The sequence below is a fragment of the Indicator indicator genome, chromosome 10, assembly GCF_027791375.1.
Source record: "Indicator indicator isolate 239-I01 chromosome 10, UM_Iind_1.1, whole genome shotgun sequence".
Classification (NCBI taxonomy): Eukaryota; Metazoa; Chordata; class Aves; order Piciformes; family Indicatoridae; genus Indicator; species Indicator indicator.
The window spans coordinates 1,023,565-1,043,842 of NC_072019.1; the positions used below are offsets into that span (position 1 = coordinate 1,023,565).

At 45.3% G+C, this 20,278-nt stretch overlaps 1 protein-coding gene across 1 annotated transcript in view; it reads left to right on the plus strand.

Moving 5' to 3' along the window:
• Nucleotides 1-1,888: 1,888 nt before the first annotated feature.
• TEDC1 (tubulin epsilon and delta complex 1) overlaps nt 1,889-20,278 on the plus strand; it is an 88,518-nt gene continuing 70,128 nt past the window's right edge. Inside the window, exons 1-3 of the mRNA XM_054384190.1 lie at nt 1,889-2,020; nt 2,988-3,066; nt 10,549-10,751. Of these exons, the coding sequence (XP_054240165.1) occupies nt 1,889-2,020; nt 2,988-3,066; nt 10,549-10,751 (414 nt within the window). The remainder of the gene's footprint in view (nt 2,021-2,987; nt 3,067-10,548; nt 10,752-20,278) is intronic.

A 20,278-nucleotide genomic window follows, 5' to 3' on the forward strand; every position in this document is an offset into this window, starting at 1 on the left:
AAAATGCTTTCCAGGCCATTAGGAAAGGAGGAGGATGTGAGACAACAGCTGCTGGAGATGATATGTTAAAAATCCTTAATAACTCACACCCAGGGGTCCTTTCAGGGCTGGCTGGACCAGCAGCCAGGGTCCATGGGACTGGGAGAGCACTAATACAGTGCTCAGTGTTGGAAAGGGCCATGCTCCCCAGCTCAGGGGTGGGAAGCAGGAGAGGCAGCAGCCAGAGGGAAGGGGTGCAAACACAGTTCAAGCTAGCAAGTGGGGCTTTGCTGAAGGTCTCATTGGACCGTGAAGTTTCTCTCCTCATTGTGAGCAGCCCCTTGGCTGCAAGAGGCCATTCCATGGCTGGAAGGAATTTCATGTGTTGTTTCATGGTGTTCAGATGTTGGGGGGGAAAAAAAAAGGAAAAGCATCATGCAAGAGCCATAGATAGCACATTAAATCTGGATAATAGGCCAGGAAACCATCGGTGGGAGTTTCAAGCAGGTCTTAAGCATTGACACAGGCAGGATCCTTGCTGTGCTGGTGGAGCAGAACAATCTTTCTGGCACACACACTGGTTGTGGTCCTTCCGTAAGGCTCACAGTGGAAATCCATCTCAGGGCCAAGTTTTGGCTATGTAAACCCCAGCCAAGGGGTGGTCTTTTCATTTCAGTGATTCAAGCCATCCAAACAACAGAACTGTTTCTCCCTTGCCTCAGTTATCAATCCCTGGGATTGCTTCAGTTAGGAGTTTATATGCCTGGGGACTCAGGCTGCCTGCATCACACCCCACTGAACAGAGCAAGGAGGGAAGCCAGCGACTAGAACTGATCAGTGCTGCCAAAACCATGCACTCTCCCACCATCTGAGAAACTATTCCTTGGTGTGACAGCAGCAGAGCTGTGTTTTTAGAAAAGCCAAAGCCAGGGGTTTGTGGTAACTCTTTCAGCCAGGGAAAGTGGGGGAACCTTTCAGGGCTGGCTCGGGGCTTTTGGCTGGGCAGGAGATGTGGCTGTGGCTCAGAGTGAGCCTGCCATGCCTTGGCACACATGTTGTCCCCGGGGCACTTCCCACTTGGGTCCCAGGGGAGGCAAGAAGCGAGCTCTCTGCCCTAAGGCATGAGCACAGGGAGAAGAAATAATCACAGATTCATAGAATGGTTTGGGTTGGAAGGGACCTCTGATCGCCATCTAGTCCAAGCCCCTGCAGCGAGCAGGGACAGCTGCAACTAGAGCAGAGTGCTCAGATTGTCCAACCTTCAAAGGACTGGGGTACCTACCACCTCTCTGGGCAACTTCTGACAGTGTTTCACCTCTCTCATCATAGAAAATTTCCTCCTTCTATCCAGTCTGAATCTCCCTGTTTTCGTTTTAGTTTAAACCCACCACCCCCTTGTCACAACAGGTCCTGCTAAACAAATCTGTCCTCATCGTCTTTTAAGTACTGAAAGGGTGCAGTAAGGTCTTCCCCCAAGCCCTTTATTCTCCAAGATGGACAACCCCCAACTCCCTCAGCCATTCTTCACAGCAGAAGAGTTCCAGCCCTTGCAACTTTTGTGTGGCTCTTCTGAACCCACCCAGCAGGTCCATATCTTTCTTCTGCTGAGGACTCCAGAGCTGGATCCAGCATTGCAGGTGGGCGCCTCACCGGAGCGGAGTAGAAGGGCAGCATCCCCTCCCTCGGGCAGGCTGCTGGGGACGCAGCTCAGGACACTGCTGCTTTCTGGGCTGGACGCAGCCGCTCCAAGCCCGGGGCCGGCGCAGCCCGCGGGCCGCCGCCCATGCCCAGCGGTGCGCTGCTTCCTCCCGGCGGCCAGGGGGCGCCGCCGCGGTGGGTGGGCTCTGCGGAAGGGCGGTGTCGCAGTACGCATGCGCCGGCCGAGGGCGGGCAGTGACAGCGGCGGGAGATGCGGCCGCTGGAGCGGCGCCGGAGCGCGGTGCTGCCGGCCGCTGTCGGTGCGCTGTGCCGGGCCCTGCCGCCCCGCGCCCGGCCTGCCCCCGACACCCTCCGCCGCGCCAAGTTCGACCGGCCGCAGGCGGTGAGCGGGGGCCGCCCCGGGATACCCTTGGCCGGCGGCCCTCGCTGTTGCCCCGCGAACCACCCGCTGGGCGGGGGCACATGGAGGGGCCGCAGCGTTTCTGTGGCCGCGCTGAGAGCTACGTGCTGGGTCGGGTCCTGGCCGGCACTCAGAGGACCGGGACGGCCAAGTGGGACTGGGCCTGGGGAGAGGGGACCTGTGTGAGGTTGGGGCCCGAGGGCAGCGTTTTTGTGGGGGGCCCAGCGGGCATGTGTTACGGGACTGCCAACTCCCTGCTCGTGAGAGGGCTTTATCTTACTGTGGTTTAAATCTGCATTTCTCCGTGGTCTGCAACACCTTTCTAGTGTCACCTGGGGGGGTTGCTTCCCTGTTCACTGGCCTGGGTCTTTCTGCCTCAAGGCTTTACAGGACAGCGCTGGCCTCCAGCTTCACAGGGTGCCCTACTTGCTAGCTATTTAAGCGTGTTACAAGTGTAGATTGCAGTTCTAATCGTGAGAATCACTGAGCCTGTCTCCTTGCTGTCCTCCTGTGGCCATGAAGTGGTTTCTAGTTACAGCTCATTGTGTGCTGCTGCCTTTTCCTTGGGAGTTTTTGCTACTCTTGTAGTCAGATCTTTTGTATCTTCAAACACTTGGTTGACTGCGTGTGAGTTGTGCCATATGTGGCTACATCAGCGCAGAAATTTGGGACCAGACTGCTGTATGCATGTGCCTGAGAGCAGAAATGCTGGGTCTTGCTATACAGCCAGCATCAGTAGCTGCCTTCTGAGTGTACCTTACTGTGTGTGGCTTTCATAAGAAAGCAAATGCTTGAACCTGCCTGATTTGACAATGGTCAGGATACATGTGTGCCTTTCCATGTAACAACTGGTGCTCAGATACGGCTTTAATTGTGTAATTAATAAACACACAGAGGGTATTTTGCCTGCTGATCTCTTCCCACCTCTTTCTTTGTTTCTTTTTTGCAGAGCCTGGATTTCTGGAAGCTGCTCTATACTCTTCTGAAACATGTTCACAGAGGCAAATGGACAGAGTCTGATGCCATAGGTAACCTAGTCAGTCTGTCTGATTTCCCTCTGTCCCAGGGAAGTACTGGGTCTGGTTTTTGTAGCACCGTTTCTTGCTCACTGTCAAAAATGCTCCATTTTGAATACCTGTGCTACCAACTTACTGTTGCATCACAGCTGTGCAAGAAGGTTTACTCCTCTTTGACTTGCTTTGTCTAGGAAACTGGGATGCTCTCGCACCTGCTAGAGGCTCTTGCTTCCCTGTGACATTTTACTGCAGGTGAATCTCTGCAACAATCTTATAAATTTCCATCATCTGCTAGGGTGCATACAGAAGTAGATTTGGGTTTTCCTTGATTCATTCTTTCCCTGTTTCCCATATGACACATGGTTCTGTGGTTAATTCTCTATCAAGTCCTGTGCCAGGGCTGTGAATTCTGCCACATGAACCATAAAGGCAATGTTTTGGGTTGAAGTTCTAGACCAAAAAAATAAGAGCAAACTGTGTGTGATTACTTTTAGGGGGACCATGAACATCTTACATCTTTATGGGCAGGGCCACTAGTCCAGAGAGAAGCTGAAGTTGTCTTTTCACAATGACAGAACACTGTTTCCTTCTTAAATGTGTGGTATTCCAAGTACCATACTACTCCCCAGACATCTGTCTTGAAAGGTGTCTCTGTAGAACTCTTTCATTGTCAGAGAAGGCTTTGAAAATGGGATTGTCTATGATGAATAAAAGTATCCTCAGCTCAAACCACTCAAAATAGGCTTTTGCCCTTGAAAGCAAAAAAAACCCAAAAAACCAAAAACCCTAACCAACATTGTTTTAGTCCCCTAGAGCTGGAAATCTGATGACTGTAAGTACAGTTAAAAAAGGCTAAGCATTGTGGAGCAGAACCAACATACTTTTGCTGGTGGCTCAGCAGGAAATCAGCATGGGTCTGTGTTACTCACAGGACTGCTATTTTCATTAGTCTGGTTTTGCTTTTCTGCTCACCCACAATCTGCTGTGTATGGTAACTCAATTTCTTGGCTGCCTCTTGCAGCTTGGTGGAGGTGGTCCTCCACAAGTGCAACCTCATTGAATCCTGGCTACTCCCATACTAGGCACTTGCAGCATTTGGAGATAGGATTTCCATGTTGCTGACTCTAGAGAGGGCAAACCCAGCCTCTGCTGGTAGATTGTGAGGTAGGAATGTGTGGTTCTCCACAGAGCTGCTGAGCTGAGTTTTAGGAACCTTGTTTAGTCACAAGTTGGTGATTGAAGCTGAAATTCAGGTTGGAAAGCCATACTGTTTTTCAGGATACACTGATTACCTTTGCTTGGCCCAGTGAATGAGTTGTCTGCTGTGAACACAGTCAATATTTTACTGTCTTTCTCCTCTGTCCCTGCCCTGGAGCACTTGTGGTCTTTCCTGTGTTTCTGTGGCAGCTGTGGGTGTAGGGGCTAAAGAACTGGGTCCTGCTGCACAACAAAAAAATGAAATGGATTCCTCTAACCCAAGTCTAGTGCTTTAGCCCATGGATCAAGCTTTCCTTTCCTAGCTGTTTTTGTACAACCTCCTAACTATTTTGTTAAAAAAAGGAGAGGAGCAGTTCCCAGATCCTAGAGGCAGGCTGTGGAGAGTCCTTTGGCACAGGGATTGCTGTGTGTGTAGGAACAGCTGTTCAGAAAAGAGAAACTTTACTTAAATGGCTTTCTTTTTCCAAAGGAAGCACTAAACTTTGGCCTGTTGTTTGCATGTGGTGTTGGGGTCACAGTGGTTCTTCTCACCACTCTGCAGAGTGAGACCAGATTTTGAGGAATGCTTGGCCAGCTGTTGGGCCTTTTGCAGCAGTGAGGTGCTAGAAGCAAGCAGTGCCTTGTAGTGACAGATTTTACCTGTGGAAGAGGACATAGGTTTCCAGAAAATGTTTCCTTGATCTGGCAAGTCTGTTTTATCCAATGACTTTTGAAGGTGCACCCTGGTGTGTATTTCTCTTTTGAGTTCATAGTTTTCATTGTTCTGTTTTGCATCTGGTCTTGTCACATAGGTGAATTTTAGAGGAGATGAATATTTGCTTTGACTAAACCAGCTACTAGTCATGGTTATGATATATTATTTAGAAGAACTTTCTGCATTGTGTTTTCAGGTGGTTGATGTATTTTATTGCCTAGCTGGCAGAAAATTAAATAATTAAAAAGTCCCATATGAAAAAAATTCACACAGTTTGATGTTTTAAGATGTAGGAACTATTGTGTTCTTGTAAAAGGAAGCCAGAAACCCTGCTGAAGTGCACTAAGCAGTGGTTATGAATGTCTGAAAATGATTCTTTTGCTTTCTCATTTTGAAGAAACCATTTCTTCACACAGTAAAACACATTTACTGCATACTTTGGGAAGCCATTAGTATGCTCCAGCCCCTTAACCCCTTAAACATACCAGAGCAATAGATGTATCATCAGTGGAACAGGAGTCAGAGTATGCTGTGTGTTACAGTGGAGAGCTGGAATCCCCCTCCCACACAGGCTAGCTCAGTCTGGAAGCCAATGAAGCTGTATTTACAGGCTAAACTACAATCTATGATGAAATGCAACGAATATGTACAAATATACACTATTTACAACACTTACAAACATGTACAATCAACAGAAAAACACCTCCTCACCTTTTCCAGAGCAGGCAAAAGGTAGAAGGCCAAGAGGCAGAGAGAGGTTCGTTAGACTTAGCTTGTCAAGGTCAGCCAGAAGAGAAAATGCCCAGCAGACAGACTGAGAGGGTCTGCCTGTACTTTGTTTTGAGTACTGACTCTTAAACATTTCTCTCTCTCCAGTGGAAGTGTTTGGAAGAATCATTATTTTGCTTTTTTTACACCCAATAGTGATTTATGTACATTCTATCACTTTTCTGCTGGAACTTTGTGAGGAAAAATTAAAGAGACAGTCTTAAAACCATCACACTGTGTAATAGTACTCTGGACGTAACCTTACTGATGAAGTCATGAGTAGTGGTTTCATGCTGCTCTTTCCTCTCAGAGGCTGAGAGCAGATAGACTTGGTTGCCACACCAGGCAGCAGTGCTATGTGCATTTAGAGAGCTGGAGGAAATGTTTCTTTCCTGGAGCTGCAATTCATTTTTTATAGTATGGCAAGGAGGTCTGGAGCCGCAATATATTTTTGTTTGTTTGACAAATGAAGCAGAAAATGTTCTTCTGCAGGAGTAGTTTCCCATAATACCACTACCTATGCAGGTGTTTCTTGCCTGAGTGCATGAAGTAATGTATCAGTGTCTGTTCTTGTACTTGATATAGTTCCTTTCCATCTTAGCCTGCCAGGCATAACCTTTATTTGAATACCTTGTTGTAATTCACTGGAAATATTCTGCAGGATTCACAAAGCAGAAGAGCACAGCTTGAGTATTGCTTTGAGAGAGCTGAACTGTGAGGTTCATCCACAGATTGGTCCTACTTGCTGAACATAACTCTTACAAGGAGTGTGCATGCAGAAAGGGACGGGTTGGAAAGATTGAGTCTTTCTCTATAAATCACCTGTTCCTAATGAGATGTTGTCAGAGGAGGTGTTTGAGTGACTGGTGCCAGTCTGTTATGAGTGATGTTTTTTCCTCTCTCTCAGCTGCATGTTATGGAAGAATCCATCTTGGCCTTGGCTACTTATATGTAGCCTCTTCTGCCATTCATCCGAGCAACGTTTTCCTTGTTAGGCAGAGCACTGCAGAGATGAGGAAAACCAAGTGACTTCTCTAAGGTCAGGGAAAGGCTCTTTGAGCCCCAGTTCCAGATCCATGCTGTGGCCAATGACTCACAATTCCTGCCTGGTACACCCATCATACCCTCTTGTGTGAGGGTAGCATGTTGCAGAGGGAGAGACAGAACAGGAGGAGAAAAAGTACCAGAGCAACACAGCGATTCAGCTGGCATTTTGCCTTTGTGGATCTGGTCCTAAGTGGTGTATCAGATCAGGGAAATGGTGATAGAGGGAAAAACCACCTGGCTTGCTCTCTATACCTTCTCTGTGCTATGTGATTTCTTGGGGTGCTTCCTGAACTGCAGATGGCAGCATGTGATGCTTGTTTGCTTTGAAAAAAGGAGGAGAGTACATAGTGATCTTTCCTTTTGGAGTATTCCTGCCTTTACCTGTTATGGCAGTTCCTTTCTTGACAAATGCACAAAGAAAAGGGAAGGACAAGAAGAAAACCTAGCTCATGTGAGAACGTTCAAGAGCAATCAAAATAACATCTCTAATATCTGAGTGCTCTCCTTTGAACGTGAGGGACTGGAGTGCCTGTCTACAGCAAGATTTTAAGCTAACCATAGGCAATTTTGCCACTGTAGCATTGTGAAGGGAAGCTGCCTGTCTGTGCATTCACACAAAAAGCTACTGGAGTGATTTAGGTGTTTGGGTTTCCTTTTTCTGTCTGTAATGCAGAAGCAAGTTAGGTTTAAACCCAGCTGTCATGTGTCTGCAGAAGCTCTCCTACACTAGTCCTGCAAAAAATGAGTAGCTGCAACCATCATGTCACCTGCTTAATCACGCTCCTGATCTTGCTTTTGTTCTTCAGTCATGGTTAATGTTTCTGTCAGGAATTCATTTGGAGCTTTCACATGGCCAGTCCTGTATTCCCACTTCTGCTGAAGAGGTGTCGTGAAGTTCGTAACAGTTTCAGCTGTGCATTTCTGGAAGTAGGCATCTCCTTATGGCTCTGCACGTTTGTTTTCCTAAATCCCAAAGTGGGTCAAACAATGTGCTTTCCCCTGGTTTGTCAAGGTGCAGAGGGGTTGGTGGCTCTTTTTGACTGTCAGCTGCTTCCAGCCTCAGCAGGGTCATAGCCATTGCCTCCTGTAGGGCTACCAGCATAGGTCAGCTTACAGCTCCTCGCTGTGTCTTGGCTTTGCATTACTTTTGGAGGTGAGACTCCTTCAGTGGTTTTGAAATCAAGTTGAATCAACCACTCTTCACTGTGAGAGTCTCTTGTAATTAAATTCCTTTTCAGAACAAGAGGATTTTTAGTTTTTTTTTTTTTTTTTTTTTAAGTTGGTCATTATGTGGTTTTTGTGCTTTTGCAGCCAGTGCCAGACAAAGAAAGGTTATGGTATGTGTCAGTGCTGAGGGGATGTTTTCACCAGGAGTGGCAAGGAGCAGCAAAATGAGTATGTAAGCAATCAGTTGCTATGTTAATTAGCAACAGCAGTGACAATTCCTGACTGTGAGCTTTGTGCTTCCTGTTATTTTTGTCTGTGTGAGTGTGTACCTTTTTATGAAACCCTGTGGAGATACTGAAGCGTTGCACTGGGAGGGAAGCAGCTTTCTTCTTTACATTCCTAAGAATGTCTAAGCTGTGTCAAACTGGAGGTTCCTCTAGCACCATTCAGCTGTGGCAGCTGTCAAAAGTTGATGCTCAGGGTACAGGGTAAAGGGAAGAGCAATTACAGAAGGATGCTTTCAGGGAGGTAAACTTTCAGCCTCCAGACTTCTCAAGCCTATGTTTTATAAGCTTTCATCGCCTGATTTGTAAATCCAGTTCCTTGAGCCTGTGTAACTCCGTGTCCATAGTGTCCCATGGCCAGAAATTCAGAGCTTTGCTGTACATGTGAAGAACATGGAGCAAAACCAGAAGTGGGTAGATTCAGACTGGATGTTAGGAAGAAGTTTTACACCATGAGGATGGTGAGATACTGGAACGGGTTGCCCAGGGAGCTGGTAGAAGCCTCATCCCTGGAAGTTTTTAAGGCCAGGCTGGATGTGGCTCTGAGCAACCTGCTGTAGTGTGAGGTGTCCCTGCTCATGGCAGGGACGTTGGAACTGGATGGTCCTTGAGGTCCTTTCCAACCCTAACAATTCTATGATTCTGTGATCTTTAACTTGCTTTGACTAACATGCTTGCTAACTTTGTTTGGTGGCTCACAGTTCTTGTACTGAATGTTGTGCAAACAGTTCCCTAAATACCCCTTCCACAGCACTCCTGCTTACAAAGAGTTTTGTCATATCCATTCTCAGTCATCTTCTTGGCCTGTGTCATCAGTTCTTAAAAGGAAGCTGTTTTGTACTTGTGATCATACTTGGCTCTTCTCCTTGTTTTATTTTTTTTTCCCCCAAGTCTTCTGTAGCCTTTTGGGAACTGAAGACATAAAATAACACTGACTTTGAGACATGGGGTCACAGTGGATATAGACAACAGTATGATGTTGTTTGCAGTGTTCTGTTTAGTTTCTTTGCTAGGTTTCTCATATTCAGTTTCCTTTCAGATACCTCTGGGAACCATGTGTCATATTGTCATGGAAAATCACAGCTAAAATTGTGCTCCTGAGTCCAGTGGGCAGCTCCAAGCCCATTGCTCTGTCAGTAAAGTTAGGATTGGGTTTTCCATTGTGGGCATTGTTTTCAATTTATTCTGAAGATTCTTCCCTGTCATTTGAAAGCTTGTGCTCCTTAGCTTCTGCAGTCTTTCATCATCTGCCTGCATTCCTTACTACTGAGTAATACCACTTCAGCACCAAATTTTCTGTCACTGTCATATTGCCTGTGTGTCATTTAGAGTTGGTTGAACAGGATAGTACAGAGCCCTGATGCGAAGCCACCCTCTGGTTCTTGTCTGCTAGGCACTTCTTGTTGATGCAAGAGCCTTCCCTCTCTCTCCACTGCAGTGGTTTAGTTTCTTTGTGCTGGCTGCATCCTACTGGGAAGTCTAAAGGTCCTGTGTTGGTTGAATCTTCCTTAATCATTTGCTTGTTGGTGCCTCTGGAGAACTCCAGTAGCTTTTTTGAGCAACAACTGTTGCAACAACTGTTCATTCTTCCCCAGTATGTGTTGTTTATCATCATGCCCCCCTAATTATGTTCTTAATTGCAGTCTTGACTTGTTACAGAGCTGAGGCTTGCTGGTCAGAACCTTCTAAGATCATTTTCTCTGTGTTTCCTGAGTATTTTACAGTTCTGTAGTGCCTGTCTTGTAGCTGTCGGGTAACATTTGCTTCTGTGAAGGAATATGGATCAGAGCATTCCTGAGAATTAAATAGTCCATGTGGTCTGGTGTACTTCATTATCTGCCTGCTCTCTGGTGCTCAGAGATTTTGCAGCAGGCTATGAAGCTCCTCTATCTATAAATTCCAGTTTCATTCAGGAGTGAAGGGACTCGGAGTGTTTATTGATTCACAGCATGCTTGGTGGCTCATAAAAAGTGAAGAGGAGAATTGGAGACCTGTTGTAGGAGGGAGAGCTACTTGCCTTTTTTGCCTTTGTTAGTTTTCAAGAGGCCATTATTGGCCTTAATCTCAACACTGAATTTCTTCTTTTCTGACCTACAGGAACTACTGCTAAAGGAAAGGAGCAGCATAAGGAGGGCTGGTACCTTTTACCCCCTGTCCTTCATCAGTTGTTGACGAAGACTGGTCTCCCCTCTCCTCTGCTAATCGGAGGCTTGGTTAAGAATCTGTCTCTCAGAAGCAGCAGCAGCTCCTGGAACTGGGTGGGTAAATGCATTGAGCAGTGCAGTGTGTTACTCTCCATTGTTTCCTTCTTTGCAGATAACCAAATAGGGTTTGTCAAGGCAGCGCTGTGGTACCACGGCTATGGCAGGCCAGCGCTCTACGGGCTGCCCCGGGACGGCTCCGCAGGCAGCCGGGAGCTGCTGCTGGCGTTTTCCTGGCTGCTGCACAGACTCAGCCTCCTGGAGCAGCTTTTGGCTCGGAACAGAGTACAGACTGGGGATGAAACCTCTGCGTGCACGGTGAGCATGCTTGTGTCCTTCTGCCTCATCTGTCCAGAGGTGATGCTCTGTGAGTGGCTGTGTCGCCACCACTGTGTGAGGGGTGGTATCTTGGTACCTTTACAGACAAATGCTCTGAGGCTCCCAGAGCACTGGAACAGGCTGCCCAGAGAGGTTGTGGAGTCTCCTTCTCTGGAGACTTTCTGCACCCATCTGGATGTGTTCCTGTGTGACCTGTGCTGGATTCCATGGCCCTACTCTGGCAGGGAGGTTGGACTTGATGATCTTCGAAGGTCCCTTCCAACTCTGACATGATCCTATGAAATGCAACAGCAACAAATAAATTAACCAGCTTAAAACAACTCAAAGGGGCCAGCATCTGCTACTTGTTTTCTTTACCTTCTCCAAACTTTGTATGCAGATGATCTGGGTTCCTTCTCTTTCTCAGGCTCCCACACCCACCTGAATTCCCTGATTTTTATTTCCAGTCTAGGTGAGACCTGTGTGAAGGAGTGCAAGGAAGGGAATCTCTTCAATCAGTGCTTCTAAGTTTTGTGCTTCCAGAGTGTAGCATGGGTGGTTCTACAGTGTGGGCAAACAAGTTAGCTGTGAATGCTGGGTATGTTGGCATTAGGCAGATCAAATAATCCTAAGGCACACAGACGTTTTAAAAACATTAACATCTCAAATGGCAGCTACTGCTCTTGGGCTAACTAGGGCCTCATAGCTTCCTTGAGAGCACAGTGAGGTATCTTCTTGTGTTTCCATCAATAAAAAGATAGTAGCACATCAGGAAGCCTGCTCTGAACAAGCTGAGGACAGCTGTGTGTCTGCTTTAGATGCAATGTATGTTAGCAAAAATAAAAAAATTATAAAATCCCACAAAATCACAGTATAATAATAATAATAACGATGATGATGTTTGGTAGTACTACCTTTAAAATCCATCCCATGCATTTAAGATCTCATGCACACATTGCTGTGTAGGCAGCTGCTCTGGAGCATAATGTGACAAGCTCAGGAGCAAAGATTGTGTTTTTTCCATGTTTCTATCTTGTTCATTGCAGTTAAACTTTCCCTGCTGTTAACAGGTAACACAGATCAGCTCAATGCATTAGTGTGGCTGAGTTTGTTGTAAGTTAGGTATTAATTACTGGTCAGTCTGGTTCAAAATGACAGGCTCACAGAGTTGTCTCCTTTTTGGTAAAGGACATGGTAGATCAGAAACCCTGCTTGCTGGTACCCCATAATGTCTAAGACCTTATGGTCTTCATGGTCAGGTGTGCATACTTCCCTGGGATGTAGGCTGCCTGGTCTTTCAAGGGGACAGCAGGGCAGGAAAGCAAGAGTTTGGAAAGCTGTGGTACAGGTACTGTGTTTGCAGAAGGGAAACACTTGTGAAAAACAGAGAACAACTCCAAGGGAAGAGACACCTTTTTATGAACAGTATTTTAAGGGAAGAACCACTACAGTACAATTGTTTTGCTGCACAGAAGAGGGAGCACAAGAGGTGGTGCTTGGTGCAGAGTGAGTGGTGTTGCTCTCCAGTGATCAGGAGGACACCTTGAGGTTACAGGAAAAACACTTCTGGAGAACTTTTTACTTCAAACTTCTCTTTTTACCTTTTTCTTGTGTAGTAGCAGGATTATTTTTTGTGTCTTTAATTTCTGTTGCAAAAGAATGAGTGAAGTGTAGCAGCAACATGAATTCAGGAAATAGGGCAGTTCTGAAGGTCTTTAAGTTCTGCATGTTCTGAAAAGGGATGAGAGAACCATGGCAATACAATGTCATCTCCTCTGCTCACACAGAAATGTATTGCTGTGCCTTTCACTGCAGTTCTAACCAGCTCTACCTGCATTGCTCAAAAAAGCATGGAATGCATATTTTGTGTTTTTAACCCAAAAAATGTCCCAAAAGGTTTATAGGTCTGGAAATGTTTATTTTTTTCAATAGACCAGACAAAGTTTTGTTTTTTTAGACTGGCAGTTGGGACTTAGCATGCATATGTAAAGCTCATTGTATTAATGGCAACATTTCTTGCTAGGTCTTCATCTAGCAAGTTTTCATGCTCCAATAAAACCAGCTGCTTGTAGTGGAAAAAAAAAAGAATTTAGCTACAGCATAACCAGTGTGTTTTCTGTGATTCTGCATCACAAGAAAGCTAAAACCATCAGAATATTGAGGAAGAGGTCTTAAGTTTTACTTCATCACCTAAGCATTACAAACCCAATCAAGTTCAACCAGCAAGACCCAACCAAATTAAAATCTAGGAATCCACAGTTCCTGTAAGGGGAAGTAGTGATGGGTGAGAAGGGGGAGATAGGTGGGCCACAAACCTTATTTTGGTTAGTCAGTTTCTTGTAAAACACCCCTGAAAGCCTGTAGCTTGTTGTATAAAAGTGTGATTATTATATATTATTATTTGAAAGCTGTTGTTTATTTTATGGGATGCCTTCATGTAGCAAAGTCTATTCATCAGTCTATTCCACAAGTCTTAGTAAGACAGGAAGAAAGCGGTGGTATCAGTTTGATACCTGATATCTTGGGGGTTAAAGTACAACTTGAACAATTGAAGTACTGGAGCTTTGACTCTGGGAATGTTAAATACCAGACATTTGTGATACTTAAGCTCAAGTGCTGGAAGACTAACAAATTGCAAAGGCATTACTAAACATGCCAGAGATGTAGTCTTTGCAGTTGTAACTCTTCTGTTTGAGTCAACAGAAGGGAAAATAAGAAGAAAAAAGCTTCACTGGAGAAAAATCTCTCTCAGAAAAGAAGAAAGAAAAGAGAATTCTCTTCAAAACAACTGCAATTCTCAGCACAGAAAGAGCTTTGAAGAGTCTTCCACTGCATAATCTTTTTAATTTCTTTTTTAATTTCAAATGAAAACCAATTTAAAATACTTTCCTGAAATAAAAATGTTACAAAACAAAAATCCATGGTGGATGAAAAAGCTCCAGTGTGCACTTGCAGCCCAGAGAGCCAAGCAGAGCCTGGGCTGCAGCAAGAGAAGTGTGGCCAGCAGGGTGAGGGAGGTGATTCTCCCCTTCTGCTCCACTCTGCTGTGATCCCACCTGGAGCTCTGTGTCCAGTTCTGGAGCCTCTATTACAGAAAAGATCTGGAGAGTGTCCAGAGAAGGGCCATGAGGATGAGCAGAAGGCTGGAGCTCCCCTCCTATGAGGACAGACTGAGAGAGTTGGGGCTGTTCAGTCTGTGAGGAGGCCTTCTTGTAGCCTTCCAGTATCTGAAGGGGGCTACAAGAAAGCTGGGGAGGGACTTGTTAGGGTGTCAGGGAGTGATAGGACTGGGGGGAATGGAGCAAAACTAGAAGTAGGGAGATTTAGATTGGATGTTAGGAATAAATTCTTCCCCATGAGGGTGATGAGAGACTGGCAGAGGTTGCCCATGGGAGGTGGTGGAAGCCTCATCCCTGGAGGTTTTTGCAGCCAGGCTGGATGTGGCTGTGAGCAACCTGCTGTAGTGTGAGGTGTCCCTGCCCATGGCAGGGGGGTTGAAAGTGGATGATGCTTGGTGTCCCTTCCAATCCTGACAATTCTGTGATTCTATTTGTTTCTGTGCATTGCTGAGCTCTCTGCCAAAACAGCAAGGCACAAATGCCAGTACTTACTGGCAAAGCACATTGGTTGGTCTACAAGCGAGAATAAATGTGAAGAAAAATTCTTATCCTTTGTCTTCAGGTGCAAAAATGGAGTCTCAAGATCTGTGGGCATAGCTTCAGGTCCAGCTGATACTCATGTGGCTTGCTTTTAAAATTTTGTCTGAAATTCACAGAGCTGGACTGGGTCTGTTGTGTGAAGAAGAGGGAATGCAGCTAATCCCTAAATTAAGGGTGCAATCATGTTCTGACTATTATTTCAGCCTAAGTTTGAAACAAAGCCTACAGCCTACTAAATTGCTGATAATGTGCCAAATGCCCAGCATTCAAGGGCCAATTAAATTAATTCCTTTCATTTCATTTCAGATTACCACTCTCTGGCCTTTTTTTTTCTTTGCAGTTCCTTAGCAACACAGTTTTCTTCCCCTGCAAATTGAACACTTCCCATCAGCTATACAGGATTTCAGTCTGGTTATTTATAGAGGGACAAGGGTATTCGTAACACATGATGGACATAGAGCTCAGATGCTACATGGAATTCATAATCTTAAGATCCTGAACTGGAGAGAAGGCTTCTACAAGTTTACTTTTACATGCACTTACATCTTCAGAATCAAAAGTTAAGTGATTCCTACAAGCTAAATAGTATTGAAAGCATGGTGAAAGGGATAAGGTGGTGGGAGGTTGTGCTTAATGGGGCTAATGGCATTTGAGAAATAATCTTGAGGTTGCTGTAGGTAAGGACAGGTATGGTTAGTAGCCTAGGATGACTATGGGTTGACCATTTTGTGTCTTAAGTAAGAAAAATCCTTCAGGGCACCTTGTCTCATGTGGCCTCCAGCTCATTTATTTGTTTAACTGGAAGGACAGTGCTGCAGTGCTTCCTGTGCCTGCCATGGGATGCCCCAGCAAGCAGGACTGAAGGAGCCACTAACCTCTTCAGCTTTCCCCTTGTGACTCTCTTTTCAGTATGTGAAGTTTATAAACTGGAGGGGAGATAGTTAAAAGAACCTGCATTGGGCTGGAGGAACAGGAGAGGGAAGAGGGCATCCATGGTGCATGCCAGACTCCAGTACCTGGCTGAATTTACTGGGCTGCTCTGTCAGTGGGTTGGTGACTGCAAAGGCAGGAAGTGAAAATGCAAACCTTGCCCTGGCCAACTCTTTTGAAAAAGTAATCACTAATTCTATTAGGTCTATAAAATTGTAAGTGCAACCTGAATTGGAGGTTCACATCGATTTACTGAAGGGCCTGCTTGGGGATTCTCTCCTCTTGTTACTGCCTGGGTGGTTGAGGGACATTGTCTTCAAAGGCTCTTCACACCCATCCAGTGTGGTGCTGCCATGATGTCAGTCTTAACACCTTGGCTTGCTTTGGTGATCATGTCCAGCCAGATTATTCTGAAGTGATTCAGAATGAATTCAGATTGACTGATTCCCATTTACACATGAGAATCTTGGGAGTGCAAACCACATCTGAGAACGTGTAGGTGAAACACTGTCCCTCACTGAGGAGCCTGTAAGGCACACCTGGGGAGTTCTCATATTCTCCCTTTCTGAGAAGCAGGTACATTTTTTTTTTTAATATGAATCTGCCTTTTTAGCACATTCAATGTTTGACTTAATTAATTTTTCCCTTTTTTTGCCTCTATTTTTAAATTTTAGTGATATCATCACAGCCCTCTCCAAATTTGTGATGGTTTGTTCAGATAATAGCAGTACTCTGTGAGCAGGCATTCTTTCTGTTTCCAGGGAGGGATCCTGCCTGTACTGGTTATTATTTCTACAGCTGAAATTAATCTATCTCTGCCCTGTAATTTAATTAGGTGGGGAGGCTTTTGAGTTTTGTTTAGATGAGGTAGTGATGTTACATCCCTTCATTATCACCAGGATGTGTTGTACTGACACTGGTTCTTGGTTCCACTAATTCACTCTGCTTGATTCTTGCCCTCTCAGATTGGATGCCTCTCTCCTTTTGTGATTTTTATAGTAATCAACAAATAGAGCTATTATGGCTGTTGGAAGTCGTGCATGTGGCTCCAGCATGCCAAAGTGAGCTCAGTTTAATTGCTTCTGGTGGGGAAAAATGAAACTAAATATGCCTTCTGACTCTTAGGCTTTTGATTTGATTAATCTTTTGTTTGTCACAGTCTAGTTTGACTCACAGCTATCTCCAACTAAGCTTCTGCTTAGTCTAATCTTGTTGTTGAATGCTTTTCTCTCATAGAAATCTTGACCATCTCTTCTTGTTCCATAAATCACATTATTAGAAGAAAGTGTTAACAAAGCAGCCAATCTTGATCTTCCTTCAGCAGAAACCCAGGAAATCTTTGGCACTACTCTCAGTAAATACACATTTTCTGCTTGGTTTGTTGTTTTTTTTTTTTTTTCTCTCTTTTCACCTGTTCCACTGAGGTTGGAGGAGGTAATTTTATTAACCTATTGATTCTGACTTAGAAGCATAATTAATTTCCAGATCTTTAGGGGCTGTATTAGTCAGTCAGTTTTCATTTTTTTTATTTCCTTCCTTTATTCTCTTGCTTACACTTTTCTTTGTCCTTCTGTCTTCCTAGTAACTCACCATTTATCTTTTTACTCTTTTTTTTTTTTCTGTATTACAGTAACTGCTAAGGAACACTGTTTTTAAGAGCTGTCTCCAAAACCTTATCAGAGGGCACAGGATCCCTAAAGTTTCTCCTGCAGACTTTCTCTCACCTCAGTTTTGCCTGTGGCAGCTTGAAGTACTTGGTGTGTGCTGCACCTCTGTTCACACTACCCCTGCTGGAGTAGCACCAGGGCTGGAGTTTTGTAGCTCATTGGACTCCTGTGTGGCTAAGAAGCCTCTGGTAGCACTCTTGGAACACTGCTGCTCACCCTGTGAAGGCTTCTACCAGAAACTAAGGGAGAAAAATGCTTTGAGTTTTGTTTCTCTGCCTTTTGTACTTTTTAAAGTCACTTCCTAAATAGGTAGCTATTGAACCCTGAAGTGTTAAGTTTTGTCTTTAGTTACTGATATTGCCTGTAGGCTTAAACATGGGAGGTGATGAAACTGAGAATCACAGAATGTTAGAGCTTGGAAGGGATCCTTAGAGATCATGGAGTCCAACCCCATGGAGTCCAAAGCAGCATCACCCAGGGCAGTCTGCACAGGAATGCAATCAGGTGGGTTTTGAATGTGTCCAGGGAGGAGACTCCACAACCCCCCTGGGCAGCCTGCTCCAGGGCTCTGTCACCCTCACTATGAAGAAGTTTCTCCTCATGTTGAGCTGAAACCTTCTATGTTCCAGTTTGTATCCATTGTTCCTTGGCTTTATTACTGTGTACCCCTGAAATGAACTTGGCCCCTTCCACTTGTCCCCCACCCCTCAGCTGTTGATAGACATTGATCAGATCTCCTCTCAGCCTTCTCAAGAATGTTTTTGCCATGCAAGAACTGGAACACATTTCAGTTTATACTCTTGAGTTTTTTTGAGGGGGGTTAAAGCACAAGTTACAAATGATAGCTGAAATTGTCACCCTGTCATTCTGCTGTTCCTTCTGATCTCCTGTGGCTGTTAATTCTATGCTTCAGACTTGTCACTGAACCTTTTTCCCAATGGAAAACAATTTCCTGCAGTATGGTTAACAACATTAATTTTTGCCTTACCTAGTGAATACACTTTTAAGAGTGTGGTTTGGTTTGTTTTTTTTTTTTTTTCCCAGACAGCATGTCAAGGTAAAGTGCTCTAAAAGAGGAGTCTGAAATGATCAGAAAGGTTTATAATTTACTGAATCTGCTGTTTCTCTGGTAATGTCTGAATTGCAAATGCAACATTTCTTGAACTTGACATTACAGCTGATGTGTTCTGGGTGGGGTTCTACCATCACGTGCTGGAATCACTTGAGCTTTCATGTGAGGAGAGGAAGGTGAGGACTGGTGTGCTAACAGGAAGGCTTAGCATGGTCATACTGGTTGGTACTCAGCTGGATGCTGTGCAGAGCTCTTTCCTTGTCTGCTGAGCGATTTTAAGATGTTTTAGGGTCTCTCCTGCCCTCCAGTGGCAGGGAGCAGCCAGTGCCTTTGGTACCTTCTATGGCCCTTCGGTTTAAATGAGAGCATCCTCTGCTTTTGGTGTCCTGCTTCAAGTGATCAGGGTTGAACTAAACGTCACTGCAGGATCTTTTCGAACAAAGCACGTTTTCCTCGAGAGGACAAAAGGAGTTTGCAAAGAAAGGCATGGCAGGCCTCCCACATGTGCCCTCCTTGAGGGCACTTATTGTTTCTTCTCCTATTGGCCTTTGCTGCCAGTGTGGCATGCTGCATCCTTCTAACTCTTCCCTGGTTACCCCTGTCCAGCAGCCTGCCACAGCAGCCTGGCAAGCAGGGCTGCAGCTACAGGAGAGGAAGTGCAGTGCGAGGCATCATCTGTATTGCATTTCTTGAGCCCTGCAAAATGCCATGCTCCAAGTTAAGGTCTGTCCCGCCCCGTGTTTGTTTTAGGATGTTTGGTTTCTGTGTTTTGTCTGCATACAGGATTCAGGGAGCTGTGGGATTTCAGTGTTGCTTTAAAACCTTTCAGCTCCAAAGATTAGGCAGTGCTGCTGTGCTGCTCTGTTAAAGGCATAGTGTCTCTGCTCTACTGCAAAGCTCTTGGGTAACCTCTGGAATGAGTGAGGAGGGATGGGAAAAGGATCTGCCTTGCTTTAGTGCCTCAGGCTTGTGGCTACTCTCAGACAGGTCTTGTTTGAACAAGGCAGGAACGGGTTGGAGCTGCGTTAACATTTTCTACTTTCCCTCAGCACCTTTTTCACACCCTGCCAAGAGTGAATGCTTGGGAATGCTGTTGTGAGTAGTAGTAATCTTTACAAAAGGCACTGAAATTTGAAAGCTAAAAGGCCTTGTGGAAACACAGAATTTTACACTTTTTTTTTTTAATTGCTGAATATGCTGTGAACACAACTTGTACCTTGTGAACACTTGTGCTTGTGGAAAGCATTCTGTGCACACACCTGGTGTGTTAACTGGTCTGTGGCATCATGTGGGAGTGGGTTCTTACACCATCTCTCTTCCCCATGCATGCATCTAATCTGGATCCTGTCTTGTCTAGGAGGAAATCCAATTAGCACTGCTGATGGTGCTGGTAATGAAGGCAGTGTTGTCTCTTTCACATCCATCTCTTCAATTTGTTCTTTTTCACATTTTCCCCTCCTGCAGATAGATATATGGCTGCAGTAATTAAGAAAGCATGTCTGATACTGTTATTTCTGGCTATGCTGTTTAATTAAAAAAAAAAAAAAATTATGCTCCATTTAAAGATCTGTAATTAGCCAGCTTAACATATGTCACATCCAACCCATTGTCTGAATTATGAGCAGTTCAGAAGCAGCCCTCAGTGAAAGCTGCAGAAGCACTTTACTGGCTTGATAGATGTGATGGCTTTGCCTTTTCCTGAGTCCTGCAGCCAGGCATCTAGAGATGATCCTTCCCACCTTCGTGTGATACCAGCTGCTTGGTTAGTGTGGCTAAGATTTGAGTAGTGCCTGAGAGTAAATAGTTTCTGTCTAGACCCAGATTAACCCAGGTGCAGGTGAGGGCTGGGCTGGGAGTGTGCACTGGAGGTTTCAGCTGGCAGTTGTTTTGTTTAGCACTGCTCCAGGAGTGATGTCAGGGAGCTGACTTCATGCACATAACCATGGGTTAAGCATCTTATCCATGTTCCAGTAGGGTTGCTTCTCCATGGGAAGAGCAGCCAGCTCTTTGACTGTCCAAATATGGAAGCAGAGAGCTGATCCTTGGAGGAATTTGGAAGATGTCTGAGAAAGAGCTGCAGCAGATGGGAAGAGCCAGTGGCAGTCGGGCTCCTTCCTGCACCAAGAGGTGGCAGCTCCTAGTCAGAAAAGAGCATTTCTGGGGAAAGTGGCCCTGCCATTGCCTTGCTTTATAGCAGGG